The 15,786-nt window shown below is 36.4% G+C and overlaps 1 protein-coding gene across 1 annotated transcript in view; it reads right to left on the bottom strand.

Annotated features, from left to right (window-relative positions):
• LOC142344356 (uncharacterized) overlaps positions 1-15,786 on the bottom strand; it is a 33,139-nt gene that overhangs the window by 4,239 nt on the left and 13,114 nt on the right. The window contains exons 4-9 of the mRNA XM_075395944.1: positions 15,129-15,411; positions 13,115-13,299; positions 12,147-12,315; positions 10,145-10,257; positions 9,492-9,655; positions 5,448-5,656 (exon numbers count right to left, since the gene is read on the bottom strand). Of these exons, the coding sequence (XP_075252059.1) occupies positions 5,448-5,656; positions 9,492-9,655; positions 10,145-10,257; positions 12,147-12,315; positions 13,115-13,299; positions 15,129-15,411 (1,123 nt within the window). The remainder of the gene's footprint in view (positions 1-5,447; positions 5,657-9,491; positions 9,656-10,144; positions 10,258-12,146; positions 12,316-13,114; positions 13,300-15,128; positions 15,412-15,786) is intronic.

Below are 15,786 nucleotides of genomic sequence, written 5' to 3'. Positions count from 1 at the left end.
TCCAGAATTTTGTTTTCTACTGATCAGACCTCACTTGGTTAACATTCTCGTGAGCGGAATTTTCACAGGTCAAACAGTTTGAGACAAAGAAAAGACAATCGATTATACTAGTTTTAGTCTCTTAAAAATCCAAAACAGCACAAAAATCGCAAAAATGATTTTTAATTACGCAGCGTCAGTTTGTGTTTATTGTGGATAAATTAATAATAATTGTCACTATATAAAAAGACAGAGACTGTCAAAGAGTTTTCTATTAAAAAACATTCTGTCCAACTCATTTGACCCAAAATCTCATCAATGTGTTTAAGGTCTGTCAACATATCATATTAACTGTTTTTCAGCGAAAAATTGCAATTTTCATGCAAGAATTCTCACGTTTTTTAATATCTCAGCTAAGCCCAAAAGATCGGCCCAATGTAGCAAATGAAAGCCACCAAGAACGAAACATAGCCGGCAGATTGTCGGACAATAGCCGGCGTTGACGTGCTTGATGCACATCGCGATTGAAACAGAAAAAAGAAAGAAGGTATAAATTGACCGAATTTTTTTTTCTGTTTTTTTTTCAGTATCAAAAAGTGTTCTTATTTGGCTTGCAGGTTCAGTTGGATTCTAGAAATATACTTAGGCCAGCTTCTAAACAGAAAAATAATAAATTTATTACCAATGTCAGCTAGCAAACACTCTATTAAAGTTTGATTACCTAAATCTCAATGACTTAATTGACCGAGCTCTATCGGTTTATCCCGTCTCTTTTGTTTTTGATCTTTTGACTTTGACAGTATTGACCACATTGCGTAATTGAATGCGTGAAAGAATTAAATTTCTATTCAGTTGAAGCAGCGAGTGAAGTAAGTCAGAAGTCAAGCCTGAAAATTGTGACTTATTTAAAAAGAAAAAAGTGATCAAAACGTAAAGCAAAAAAACATAGAAGGACAAATCCTGACTTACAAATCAAAAAATTTTCATTGAATAAACAAAAGACTAGAGCGAGAGCGGAATAAGAGTGAATTGATGAGATAATTTTGAAAACAATCGGCTCACAAAACCAAAAAAGAAAAAAGAAAATCAATGTTAAAATGCCGCATGTGAACAACAAACCCTTAGCAAGAATGGTAAGTTCAAAAAAACTAGGCCTAGAATGAACTATAAATGGATTGAGAAAACCACTAAGAAAACAATCAGATCCAAAAATTGAAAAAAAAACAGTAAAAATCGAAGTGAAATTGCCGAATGTGATCAAAAAATCACTAGCGAGAGAGCAAATTTTTGTTCAAACACCGTTTTCTCACTTTACTTTAAAATGAGAGTGAAAAAAATCACGCACCCAAATCACTCGCTTTCTCAATCCACTTCATTTTTCGGTGTGACCAAAATCACTATTGCAATTTGACTTCAAAAATCATGAAAATGTGTGAACAGATCTTAAAAAATAAAAAAAACAGAGCAGGACAAGTCCTGACGTTCAATTAAAAAATTTTTTATTGACTAAACAAAAATTTAAACCTATAACGGATATTGAGTGAATTTGTTCAAAAACGAATCAAACTTAAAATACCGCATGTGAACAAAAAGATCAGTAGCGAGAAACGGAAGTTTGGTTGAAACAAAAAACTAGGCCTAGAAAGAACTATGAATGGATTGGAAACACATTGAGAAAAAAAATTCGATACAAAAATCGATAACAGCAGAAACCAATGTGGAATTGCCGCATGTGAACAAAAAGTCACTAGCAAGAAAATCACTGGCAAAAAGTCACTAACATGAATTTTTGTTCAAACGCCGTTTTCTCACTCTACTTTAAAAAAACCACTCGCTTTCTTGCTCCATTTCCTGTTTCGGCGTGATCAAAATGTGGGAACAGATCTTAAAAAATTTTAAAAAAGACGGCGCCCCGATACAATTCAAATTCTTTGATTTGTAAAAAGGAGAACGCCTGAATAATAGCCATTGAGAGGCTGACCGTGGCTATTAATAAAAACAACCATCAAATAGGATCAGCCAGACAGATTTCATTACTTAGTTTGAACAGAAATTCTTGATTATCCCTCCCAGCTCTCAACACGGTTTAGAAATACTCAAAATAGCTCAGCCGTTTTTGTTGTCAAAGGGAAATTATTAATTCGGTATCATTTTAGTTAACTTTTTGAATTTGAGTCGTTTTTTTTATTACCTCTGATCTATTTATTTTTTCTTCAAACTTTGAACTACCGTGAAACTTTGTGATGATACATAAAATTGATCGGAATGTCGTAAATTATGATGTAACGTGTCTTTAAAGAGTGATTAGATCGTGAATGTCTTGCCAGTTTTTTTTTACTTGAAACAATAGAAGTTATTCGAAATTTTCTGTTATGTTTGCCGTCTCATGAGCTCCTTCTTACAATATTCTATATATTAAACAAATGACAACTCAGCTAAAATACGATGAACTTGAATGCAAGAATTTCATCAGAAATTTTATCATTCTTGTCTCATAAACTCCTCGCGAGGTTCATTATTGACAAGTTAGCTTAAGTTTAGTCCTACGAGACACTTTTAGTCAGTAATTTGTAAGATGTTTTCACGACAGAAAACTCGAATAACTGGGGCTTATATGACGTGAACACACAGACAACATAACCTCTTTATTGTCTATTTTGAGTGTTTACTTCTCATTTTTATGAAGCGTAATCTTGTTAACGTCTCGAAAACTACCAAATTATAAACATCAAAATACCTTTTTTTGTTAAAAACTACTTCTGACATGAAAAAAGGCTGGCCCCGGGGGTCCCCTTTTGTAAATAAACAATATATTTGTCATTCTTCAGAAGCCTCATGCGGTTTTGTTTGGCGCTCTCGCTGTCACGCTTTTTTGCACTTCATATCGCATCAAATGGAGCTTCAAATCAAATCTTACGATAATGATATTAACTAACTAAAAACCGCACTTAGCTGTCTTTCATGTTGTGTTCAGTTTACGCCACAGAGATTCTAATTTTATGCGTTTTGGAGAATAAACTGTCACTGAATTGCATAAAAATGTTAATAAATTCTAACTAAAGCTGATAAAATAGTATGCGCCTTCAAGGTAATTTGCGCTAGAGCTAAGTGACGCTAAAACGATGTTGTATTCAAATCATAGAATAGACTATATTAAAAAATATATTAAGTATTTACATTTAATTAGAAATCTGGGCAAACCAGGGTTTCTTTTTTCCTGGAATACGTGATTTGTCATACGTGATTTCTCAAGCTTCATTCAAGGAATGCGTGAGGCAAAATCTTATGATTTTTATGACGTCACATGTGACCTTATAGATTATTACAAAGAACTTTAGACACAATGGTTGATTATCTCAAATTTACAAGATCACCCTTTTCACAAGTTCATATATTAGCTTCTTTAATTGATAGGAATTTTTGATGGCTGGTTACTCGAATAAAATACACCAGTCATTTCGGAAATTTTTATCGTGTAAGTTTTGATAAGATTTTAAACGATTATCATTCGGCTTCAGAGATCTTACTTGATAAAAACTCTCAAAAACAGATCATTTTTGTTGTCTCATAGGATCTCATAAGGATCTCAAAATGATCTCATAGGATCTCATAGGGCATTGTGTTCACTGGGGCTTCTTCCGCGTGCAGTTTAAAATAGATGTTTTCGCAAATTGATTAGCATAAAATTGACTGCTTAATATTGTCAGATTGACTGCTTAATTGACTGCTTAATAAAAACCACGTTGTTAGTTTTTTTATATGTTAAAACGAATTCTTGAAGTGAAAAATGGTACCCCATCTGCTCAATTTATGGCAGTAAACTGCCTCAAATTGAGCGAAAATGTTTCAAGTTGAATGCAAGAGTAATTCAGATCAAGCAAAAATCAAAACTTAGTCGACTAAATTCAGTTGAACTGCTCTCAAATTTTTGGCGAGAGGATGGCTTCGTTAAAAGCTAGCAACTGTGTAAAGAGATTAGCTTTAGCTGACTTGAAAGATTGTGGGGTGAATGCGCGAGGGAGACCACACGAGAGGGAGGGAACAAGGGAGCGCGAAGGAGGGGGGGGGGAGCAGTGGGTTACATATGGAACGACGTGAGGGTGGGGGTTAAATGAATGCGAGTGGGGCGTGCAGTGGGGTTAGGGAGTGAAGTTGCAGGACTGAAGAGGAACTGAGGCTGCCAAACTCTATGAACCACCCCACACATCATAAATTGATGTCCCTAAGCTACTCCGGGTGTGTCTCAGCGTACAGTTAGAGTTTAATAAGCTAAAAGGCTAATAGAAAACTGAAGTCCATATAGAGGTTTCCTGTTTTTTTTTTCCTTTTTGAAGACGAAATGTTAAAAGGGTCAGACTTAAAATCGGTCGAGTGGAAGATCGCATAAAAACGACTGCAGGAAGGATGTAAATGCTACCAATTTTGTTTAATATCAATTTAACGTTAGGCATTCAAGGGTCACTCAAATGCCGGATCTTTTCCTTTTGTGCCAACCCCCCCCCCCCCCCCCCCAACTACGTTATGCTCCCCAAATTACAGAGCACATGTTATTACATATTAAATCATTATGTAAAATTATGGCACGTGCGTCTGTGGGGTGCAAATAATCAATATGTACCCACTAAGCTTGGGGGGGGGGGGGGGCACAAACGGAAAAGATGCCAAAACCTTAGACAAACAAAAGTCAATAAAGGAAAAAATATAAATGGGATCTTCGTTTGTGCCATCCCCCCTCCCCAGTACGTTATGCACCCGCAGTTACAGAGCAAGTGTTTTTGCATAGTAAATCATTATGTAAAATTATGGCACCTCTGGAGTTGCAAATATTATGCACCCACTAAGCTGGGGGGAGGGGCACAATCGAAAAAAATCTAAACACTAGGAAAACACAATCGACTATTTTTTCGAATGATTATAGAGGATCGGACTTTGTAGTCGGTAGTTTAAGCTTAGGGGACTTTTTTCACTTGCTAAGCGGAAAAGGGCGAGAAAATGGGGATGGGGATAGAACGGTAGGCGATTGACAGGGATGGGTAATCCACAACATCAGAATTTCCCTTTACACCGCTAATTACGCCAATTATGGGGGCAGCAGTATAAAAGATTCCTTAAAAAGACCAGCAAGGCTCATTTAATTTCTTTGCCTCGTTTGAGAGTATTTAATCAAGACGCCAAGAATAATTGCTGCAAACTTTGTTAAAACACTAAAGTGCACATTTTAAAATGCCGAAAGTCTGCAGTGCCAGAAGTTAAAATGCCAGAAGTTGCTACTTAGCGAGAAGTTGACTCCCGTTGACTTATTTTCGGCATTTTAAAATGTGCGCGTTTCGTGTTTTAAGCATGGTTAAGTGACTCTGCAGAAGTCACTTCGAAGTTCTCGCTTCGCAGTTCTCGATAAACGCCAGAAGTTCTCAGTGACTTCAAGCAGAGTCACTTGACCATTACTTCCACGGCTACTGAAAACTAACAATGATTTTGATCAGTCCGCCGATGTTGTACTGAGGAATCTTGTTGAACTCTGACAGAACTAAGTATCCGAAGAGCAGTCGTTTGAAGTTATTGGGGTCATATGTCAAGTTGTACTTGGAGGTCACTTTTTTCAGCTGGCTCTCTATCCGTCTCAAACAACTGTCCAGAAAAATTGCGTCCAGGCTCACTGGGATAAATCCGTGGAATTCTGAAGCATAAGCGGAATAAAATTAATTTTTGTCATTTAATGACCGGGTGGTCATTAAATGACAAAAACTCTAACATCTTTAACAAACTCTAACCCGTTTAAAGCAGCGATAATTTTAAAAGATCATTCCAACCCCATTTGGTACCATATGAAAAGACCGTCCTCGGTTGACTTTAGCAACTTAAGGAAACTCCTAAAACGACTGCCATCTTAATAGAATGTCTCCGATTTAAGCTGGAACCGAAATTTCTGTCTTCTGTTTCGGCTCGACCAAAAACAATGTGTCTCTGGCTCGACATTAAATGGCGTACTTGATTTCGGCTCGATCTAAAATTTTGCGAGCGACCGTTTTGGCGCAGTAGGTAAAATTTCACAAACTAAGCAAACCTGAGAGCGCAAGTATTATTTGGAAAGACTCGATTCAGTTTAAGAAAAATTTTCGGCTTGACCTCGGAAGAAAATGTCCATACTTTTACAACGGTCCGCAAACCTAAAGTTAAATTCAATATACACGCACCCACATCAACATTCGACGAAGTTCAAGCTTTGACCCGTAAAAGTGAACAAAGTCTTAATAGCGCACTTTTGAGAGCTTTGTATGATTGTAAATCTTCAAACTTCTATCAAGAACTTTGCGACTGATAAATTTCTATTGACCCTTGCTATCAACAAAAACTTACAACATGCACTGCTGATGTAGAATAATATAATTTTTATCAATCTATGAAAAGCAATAATTTTAATAATAGGTTTTGGTCAAAGAATTTTTGCAAAATTTTACCTTACCCTAGTCCAGAAGACCGAACAAAAATTACCAAAGAAAAACTTTGCGTTTATGCTCTTTAAAATTAGGACGTACATAATAGTACTAGATTTTTTCGAAATCATCAATTCAAGTTTTAGAAAAATCGGCTTTAGACCTAGGCAAGCGTTGCTATGTTTGATGTTAAATAAAAGAAATTGTTTACTAAAATCCGTTGCAAATGCAAGAAATCGCTGATTTCTGTACAAATGTTTAATTCTTTGTTTTCAATGTAGTCGACAAAAAATGAAGTCAGCACATTATATTGTAATTCCTCATGAGAATTATTTCACGAACTGCAGACTTTTTTTGACATTCATTTCTTAGCTTGTTTTTCAACATTTCTTAACTATTTCAACAGTTTTCACCTTTTCAGTTAAAATTTTGTCGTAAAATTAAAGCACACATTTTGATTTTAATAGAGATTCAGCTCATTAAATTGCTAGATCACGATAGAAGTGTACATGCAAAATGACATTGTTTTACCCTTTAGCTTTGGAACCGAATGCACAGGCAATTTACTTTATTTGAAAACTGATCGTACCCAGGATTCTAAGCAAAACTTGCCGATTTTTGTCGTTTTCGTCTAACTAAAACCAAACATCACCAACTAACGTCGGGTAAACTGCTCTCAAAAACCGGTGAGCGGTTCTTTTTGGTGGTAGCTAGCTGAAACTAAAGAGCACTGGCATTAGCGTGTGAGCGGAGGGGTTTCAAGCTTATGGGCTGGGTTCAAGCGAAGGGGAGTAGTGTTGGACAAGCTGGACGAGAGGGGGGTCTAAATCACCAGTTAGAGGAGGGTGGACAGAAGATGCCATGGGGAAGCGACTGAGGAGATGTCGGGGCGTAAAGGTCTGGTGGTTAAAACTTCACGTTTTATACCGGTTGATCACTCATTGTTCCGACATCTTTTATTTAACGCTTATCTATTTACGCAGAAACTTGTCAACGATTTGTTGTCTTGAAAAAGTTTTATGGCCAGGTAATATAAATGAAATAGGCGGAATGAGTTCAGAAAAAAACAATTTAAATTTATTTCATCTCCAAACATTAGATATTATTGAGCAAAAAAAACTTCTCCCGAATTAGATTACTATATTTTGCTTCAAAAAAGATATGATTTAATCTATGGACAAATATTCTGTTCTTTTAAAACTGAACTAAATACTTTCATACTTTTCTAATAACGGATATTTTAGCCTTAAACACTCTTTTTCAGCTTTCGAATAAGTGAGCTAGCTCAATACAAAAGAAAATTACTGCATAGTTGTTTTCTGTAAAGAAGCTCGATTGTTCTGCGCAAAAAAACCATAGATACAACTTCAAAGTTTTATTCAAAGCTTTTATTCAGCCATTTTTTCTTAATGGACTTTTTAGCTGAGAAATTTTTAGCTCGATGGTCTCGTTAACTGAGAAACAAAACTTGAGATGACATATATAAAAACAATATCCTTGTTTTAGTAACAAGGTAGATCGTTGGAAGATGGAGAAAATTATCCTTTACTTACTCTTAGGTTATGCGTATTTTAGATAACATTTCTTCAACTATTAATAAAATAGTTAAAACCCATATTGCTGAAAAAGCCTCAGGATTTTTGAACTACTCAAAAGTTAGAACAGCTTTTTTTCAGAAGCTTAGGCTTGCATATTTTTTCTTGATGATGCCTTTATATTTGTTAAAGGCGCTGGATTAAGCAATTTCTTCCGAATTTCATGGTCGGATTACAGTCTTTGATGCGATTATATTTTTAACATACTAATTGAGGTGGGGAAGGGCAACATTTACTTTGCAAGAAAATATAAAGGTTAATGTAAAATTCAACCAATAGCATCAAAGTTTAGATGAATTTTGACTCGACGAGTGAAAGTTTGCCTCAGAATGCTTCTTTAAAATCGGGCCAAATATAACCAATTCATATCAGATGAATTGATCGATAACTAGGCTAATGAAAACAGCTGAAGCGAAGTTTACAAACGCGATAACCATTATGTTATTAGAGCTTATTATAGGCCTTTATAAACACTTGAAATAATCCATTTGAAATCAGTTTTTGTCACTTTCTAATTGTTCTTCATCCGTAAGTTGGAAAAATTAAGCTCAGCTGTTTAAAAAATTATACGCGGGACTTAAATTTGGATAACGCTGAGATCAGAAAGTCTAGGGCACAAATCTTAAAAGAACGCTCAAATGTTGGAGCAATGAAACAAAATTTTTAAATGGTGCACATAGTGATCAATAATGGCTTCAAACCGCTTCAGGGAATAACTGCTTGTTGAAATTTGAAATTAAAAGCAGTTTAATGTATGAGCGAGGATTCTATTTGAATTTTTTCCTGGCTATTTTAATCTAAATTTATCAAAATAGTTTTTCCTAGTTCTGATTAATGGTTTTCAGGGGCATATTCAGATTACAAAAAAACAGCATCAGTAATTTGAGGAATACTTCACAGGAGATGATCGAGCAGAAACACGTACGAAAATTTGCGGAATAGACAGAAAAAAACAATTAAGCAAAGCCAAAAATTAATGGTTTTTCTTAAAAATTTGCATCAAAAAGTTTTCAGCAGAACTGTGTGGCATTCGTTTTTGACATGCTTAATTAAAAAATGTTTGTTTTTGTTAAACCATTGTAGCCGAAAAAAAAACAGAAATAAAAATAGTTTGAACAATTGGTACACTGTATCTATCTCCATTGTGAACGAGAGGGTACAGTTAACTTTTTTTAAAAAAAGAAAAAGAAAAATTAAACAATTTTTTTAAGTTTCGGACAATTTTTTTTCGTTTTCTTGGCAGATTGTCCTAACATGAGATCTTACTATTTTGCCGATATAATTGAGATATGGCCTGTTGATATTTAATTTTCGAGACAACATTTTAGTTGCAATGGATAAATTGATTTTACTAGATTTTTGTCTATATTTGAGTCCAATGTTCGAAAACAGAAGTAACAGAAGCAACTGTTTCTCGATTAACTTTTTCGCGACTATCTTGGCAACTCCAGATGGGAAGAGGCTTTGGTATACACACACTGACTTGCAACTGTGGGGTCCATTAGAATGTCATAGAGGGTATTGGTAATGGACTGTCCAAAAGTGGCAGCATCAACAGTCCACAAAGTGTCGCCACTCGAATATCTGGGCACATAGGTGAAGTGCATGGGGTAGTAGATCACGTGAGCGCCACAGTTGTAGGATGCACTAAAGTCACAATTGACAAAGTTAAAATTTCAGAATGAATATTGGCCATTTAAAAATTCTGGTTCTCGATAACCGCTAGAAGCTGTCAGTAATTTCAAACGGAGTGACCTTGTTTGGAGGAAACAATTTTAGCACAACTCGTTCATTATTTCTAAGAAAAGTGCAGAAAATATCACTTTGAACGCTTTTTAATCTTCAAAAAAGTGTACAAAATATAGCCTAATTCTGGGGGGTTTTTTATTTTGTACAATCATTACAAATTAAACTCTAGCGCTATGACACTTCAAGTTAGTTATTTTATACTTATTAAATGATGAGAAGTCAAGCCTTTGCCGATTTTTAAACAAAATTAGAAAGATTTTTCTCACATTTTTGAAACTTAGTTTTGAAAACTTAAGGGTGGAAGAGAAAAAGTTGGGGGGGGGGGGGGTGTGGGGGGTGGAAGAGAAGAGAAGGGGGGTGGGAGATAAAAAGTGGAATATGCGTTACTTGTATGAGCGGCTGCCAGGCCAATTAAATTTGTCTGTCTTCTCAACCGAGTTCGTCAGATTCGCCCACTTCATGTAGAAATCGAAGTAGGGCAAGGGTTCCAGAATCAGTCGCTGAAAAAACGAAGATTTATTTAAATTTTCGGATCTATTCTGTCCCCCCCCCCCCCCCCCAGCTTAGTGAGCATAAATTTTTTATGACCCCCAAGCGCACGTGCTATTTTCTTACATAGTAACGTGCTATATAACAACCTATAATTTGTAACCGGGGGTCATAAAAAACATACTGGGGGGGGGGGGGGGGGGTAACAGAATAGATCCAAATTTTCTAAGTTATTGCAATAACCTGTTTCGGAGTGCCTTTACAATTTTGTAACGTGCCATAGCTTTTTCCATTTCTTTCGTTGTTGATTATCTTGGCCTGATCTTGGGCACTGATTGACTAAGATCTTGTGTCTTGATGTCAATACAAAGATCTTCTCAGTCCCTATCTATCATCATATCATCACATTTTCACGCCATGTGCCATAACATATTATCCTTCTTAACATTGAATTATTTTGTTTATCATTTGACCTTTTTCCATTCACTTGGTTCACTCTTTGATTTTTCCTGTGAATGTAAGTGAAAATTAACGGAATGGTGCGGGGGGGGGGGGGGCAAGAAAGTCAACTTATAAAACTATGAGCTAGAGAACCTATCAAATTGTCAGTTTCAAGAACGAATCAATTTTAATATTTCAATAAGTTTGCGAATGAGAGCCCAGGTTGAGGTTCCATTTCAGACCAAAGTGAATTCTGATCACACTGAGTTCAGAAGATTGTCCAGACTTTCGTGCGTTCGAACACTGATCAAGTTCATATAATTCCGAGCGCAGATTTCCACCTCGTGCATTTGAAGTTTGCCCGATCAGAGCTTGCTTTGCCTCAGTCAAAATTGGACGCTTATCTTAAAGGATCTTGCAAGATAACCGTTGGATTCCGTCTGCCCGGGTCAAGGTTTTGTTAAAAAATAATGTAAGAAATGCGGTAAATAGCGGTGAAAATGAAATTTCACCGCAAAGCGCCCGCATCTTTTAGCGATGAATGCGGTGAAAGCGGTGAATTTTTGTAAGACTTCTGGTAAATTTAGCGGTGAATTTTTGTACGATTTGCAATTTTTAGCGGTGATTTTTTTCACCGCATTCGCCTGGTAGCGGTTTAAAAAATAGTTCACCGCTACCAGTCGAATGTGGTGAAAAAAAATTTACCTCTAAGAACCGCAAATCTTACAAAAATTCAAAGCTTTCACCGCATTCATCGCTAAGATGCGGGCGCTCTGTGGTGAATTTTTTACCCAAAAATTCTAAGATGCGGGCGCTCTGCTACTCACTGAAATCCTTACGTTATTTTTAGAGCGAATTCGACTGATCAGAGGGCAAAGTTGCACTTTAGTCTGAAAGCATAGCTAACTTATTGTCGGAAAAGTCTCAAAGTCAAGTTACAAAAACGACGTTTTGAGATTTTCCAGTTTGTTATGTTTTTTTACCCTCCTCTGTTTTCATTCCGGTCTTGGGACCGGCAGTAGTGGAATTACATTAAATAACTTTAGGAGAATTGAGCAGAGCACTAGGTAAAAAAAAACCTGGCTCAAAACACTCTCTCGAAAAAACAGAACAAATTAAAACAAAACAAGGACCTCCGAAAAACTATATTTCAAAATTAATTATTTGAATTAATCGGCAATTAACCTATTAACTTTTTCGTTCGAGCACGGTATTTCCATTAGTCGACCGCAAATCTTAATTTTAAAAATTAAAATTTTTAATTCTAATTATTTAAAATTTTTTAATTCTTCTTAATTTTGAGCTTAATTTAAGCGATTTTCAGCGTTGACACCTTGACCCGGGTGGGTTTGTTCAGGGACCTGGCCTGGATGGGTTCGGACCTCCTTGGCTGCTAAATACGTGTGAAAACTGCCCTTTGCAAGATTAAATTGAAAAAAATCTTAAATGGAAATCTTACATTGACACTATGACCTCCAAATGAGTCTGTCCTCTTGATCTGGAGTGAGGGGGTGTTGATCCAGACAGATATGCCCAACTGGTACACCCTCCTGACTGCGAAGACCAATTCACTCAATGAACTCTCATTGCTCACATTTGAGATGTCTTTGAACGACTCTTCAATCAGACTGAAAAATTCAGCTGTAACTTTCACTTGTGTGTGTGTGTGATATCTAGAGTAAATGCGCTGAATGGATGCCACATTTGTGGTTCTTAGCTGTGATTTTTTGTCGCCGAATGAACAACTTTCATTGCTAAAAAACCGAAAAATGATATATTTTGTAGAGATTTCTCGCCGTTGACACCTCAACCCGGGTATGTGGAAGTTGGTGAAATTACCAATTGTTGTCGGAAACTTTTCTCTCAATGTGCAAAAATTTTAAAATTGAGAAGTTCTCATACTTTTTAAAGCTTTTGTTGTTGATGTCTTCGACTCAGCTAATAATTAGCTCAAATGTACAAGCCAGGGTCGCGGTGTCAATTCAGCGATAACTTTTGAAAAAAAATTTGGCTAATTTTTTTAATTTTTTTGTTAACTTAGTGCTAGTGTTTGGGTAAAAGTATTAAAACTGAGAACTAGAAGAAACCACTATTCGGTCCCCCAAAAACCATATTGAAGACAAACATTTGGAATGAGAAAAGTTGAAGACAAATGTGATTTACTATTTTTACTACATTATAATATTTTTTTTCGACTAACGAGAAATAGGTTTGCTTTTCATTATAACAGACAGAACGTCCAGTTTGGTGTCCCAGACGGAAACCGGTTTGAGGTCTCGTCAGGCTAAACTGTGTTCCTAAGGCCACCCAGGTCATTTAATTTTGAGCGCAGAAATAACAGATGTGAGCTGGACTGAGTCTGATCAGAGGTCGATTCGGTCTGTGACCTCAACCTGGGCATTAATTAATTAGCACACGCGGACTCACGTTTGAACTTCGCTTGTGAAAATTGTGTTGACTTCATAAAATTGCTTTTCTCCGAGGATCTCAAATCCCAGAAATTTCACAAACGCGGCGTCTTTTTTGCGGTTTTCCAACAGTTTTGTCACTATTTGGAATATTCCATACGCAATTGTCTTCATATCGGATGTGAAAAGCATGCTCTCGATTCCCTGAAAAATATTGAGTTAGAATAACCAAGTTAACAACAATGGTACGAAAGATGAGATTTTTGATCAGCTTTCAAACTTTTAACACTCTACCTTTTTCATTTTAAAAGCTAATTTGGAGTAGTAAATTTGGTAAATTTGGCTTTTTAAAAAGTTGTGATCTTTTCCGTTTGTGCAGCCCTCCCTCACCCCAGAACGTTATGCTCCCCTCAGTTACAGACCAGGTGTCATTACTTATTACCTTTGTTTAAGTTGTTCAAACACATGCAAATTTTAAAGTTTTGTAAACACTTTTTAAACTTTAATTTAAATGCAAAAAAAAACACTAATTTAAGAGAAAAGATATAGCTCCAATCCAAAAAATGTAAAGTTCTGAATTTTTTAAAAGCTATTGGGATATCAAAAATTGGATACCTTACCAAAATCTTGCCTGACAAAATTTGCATGATAATTCTCTGAGAACCTTGACTTGTTCTTCTGGTCAATAAGTAAAAATAACAGACAAATGACCGGCGAATTGTTCTCTAACGCTCGGCGAGCGGTTGGCCTTAGTATTAGCTAACTGGGATGCTAATATTGGGGTGAGTTGGTCAAGCAGAGGTGGTGAATCCCACGCAGAGGTGCCAGACAAAAACAGGTATGTCCAGACTGTCTCAGACAGAAAATTTCTATATCCAGACTGGTCCAGACGGAAAGACTTTATGTCCAGACTTCCGTGCTTCAATTACACTTTTATGCGTTCCTGTTGAAACTTCCATGTGTTCACCAGACTTATGTGCGTTAACCTGATTTTCATGAATTCTGGTTAAAACTTTCGTGCGTTCAACATATTTTCGTGCCCTCACCAGATTTTATGCGTTCACCAGACTTTTGTACCTTCACAGGATTTTGTGCGTTCATGTCCTGACCTTCCTGCGTTAAAAGTCAAACATAATGCAATAACACTCTTATGTATTTAAAATTAGCATAATCGATTCAGTTAGTATGTGCATCCTCAAAATCCTCAAAATCGTGAACTGGCTAGTAGAATTTTGAAAAATTTTGCCCAAACTCAAAGAAAGCGTTATAACAATTTGCTTTTTTTTCAAATTAAACTACTTTTTATAACACAAGAATCAAAAATCATAAACACAACAAAAACAACGAGTGTAAATCTTTTCTCATTCGACATTTTGCTATTTATTTTGAACTCAAGTAAATTTAAGTTTTCAGCATTGAAGGCGTCCATTTTAGTGTGTACTCTTGCGTAAGAGTGCTATAAGTCATCTGATAAACATCAGTGTTTTTTAACATGACTGAAATAATTTGTGCGTTAATGTCCAGATTTATGTGCACTCATGTCTAAATTTTGAAGCATTCATGTCCAGACTTTAGTGAGTTTATGTTCAAAGCTTCGTGCGTTCATATCCAGACTTTCGTGTTTTCATGTTAAGGCTTCATGCGTTTTTCGATGTTTCCAGCTTATGTAATTTTCAACCCGTGACGCCCCCTCGTGCGATCATCTTTGTTTTGAGTTTACTTGATTCCGTCTGGAATCTCAACCTGGGTTGTGATGGTGGGGGACCATCACAACCCGTTTATCTTACTTTCGCGGACAAAAGTGGTCATGCGAAAAATTGCACAAAAAAGACCACATGACTAATGTAATAGCTGCTAACTTCGTTGGAGAGCAATTAAATACTTGAAACAATTTCAAAGACCGCTTGATTTTATACAAATCTGGAATTTTAACTATCACTTTTAGACTTGAACAGCAAATTTCAAAAATCAGCAAGATAATTCAAGCTTCGTTTCACACCTGGTTTTTTTTCGCGCATCATTTACTTACTCACTTGATATCTAGCATTTGACAAGATATTGAAACCTGCCGCAAAGGGTGACCTGGCCCCGAAGATGACCTCTTTATTCCTTGCCCAGCAGGGTGAAATCCTGAGTGCTACATCTTCTACATTATCCTTAGCATATCTGGAATCAGAAATATTTGAAGATCTGGATGACACATGAAGGGCGAAGAGAGACGTGGCTGTCTGGTTACTGGTGCTGTTTTTGACAGCGATCGAGCTGAGCAGGCCTCGGTACATCACCCAACCAGTGTAACAAATGGCTTCAGCGACGCTGGAAATAATTATTCACAATTCCTTATTTTAATGCAAGTAGTATAAACGTCCTCGCGGATTGACGAAAAATAGCGCCCAGGTCGAGATGTCACCGCCATTCAACGCAAAATTATGTAAAGATAAGCGGTGAATGCGGTGAAAAAAACTTTATTGCCTTGTAGCGGTGAAAATACATAATTTCAGCGCTGATTTTAGCGGTGAATTTACATAAATTCAGCGCTCTGAAAAAATTGTCCAAATTATGTGAGATAAGCGGTGGTTGCGATGAAATTAATGGGGAGTGAGAAAAAAAACACTTCTCACCGCTTATCTTACATATATTTTCCGATTTTTCCTAGACCCGGGCGGCTATTGATTCTCATGACCCACATTG

The sequence above is a fragment of the Convolutriloba macropyga genome, chromosome 8 (genome assembly GCF_964194025.1).
Source record: "Convolutriloba macropyga chromosome 8, txConMacr16.3, whole genome shotgun sequence".
Classification (NCBI taxonomy): domain Eukaryota; kingdom Metazoa; phylum Xenacoelomorpha; order Acoela; family Convolutidae; genus Convolutriloba; species Convolutriloba macropyga.
The sequence above is the reverse complement of the archived record's forward strand: the minus strand, read 5'-3'. Positions and strand labels throughout refer to the sequence as shown.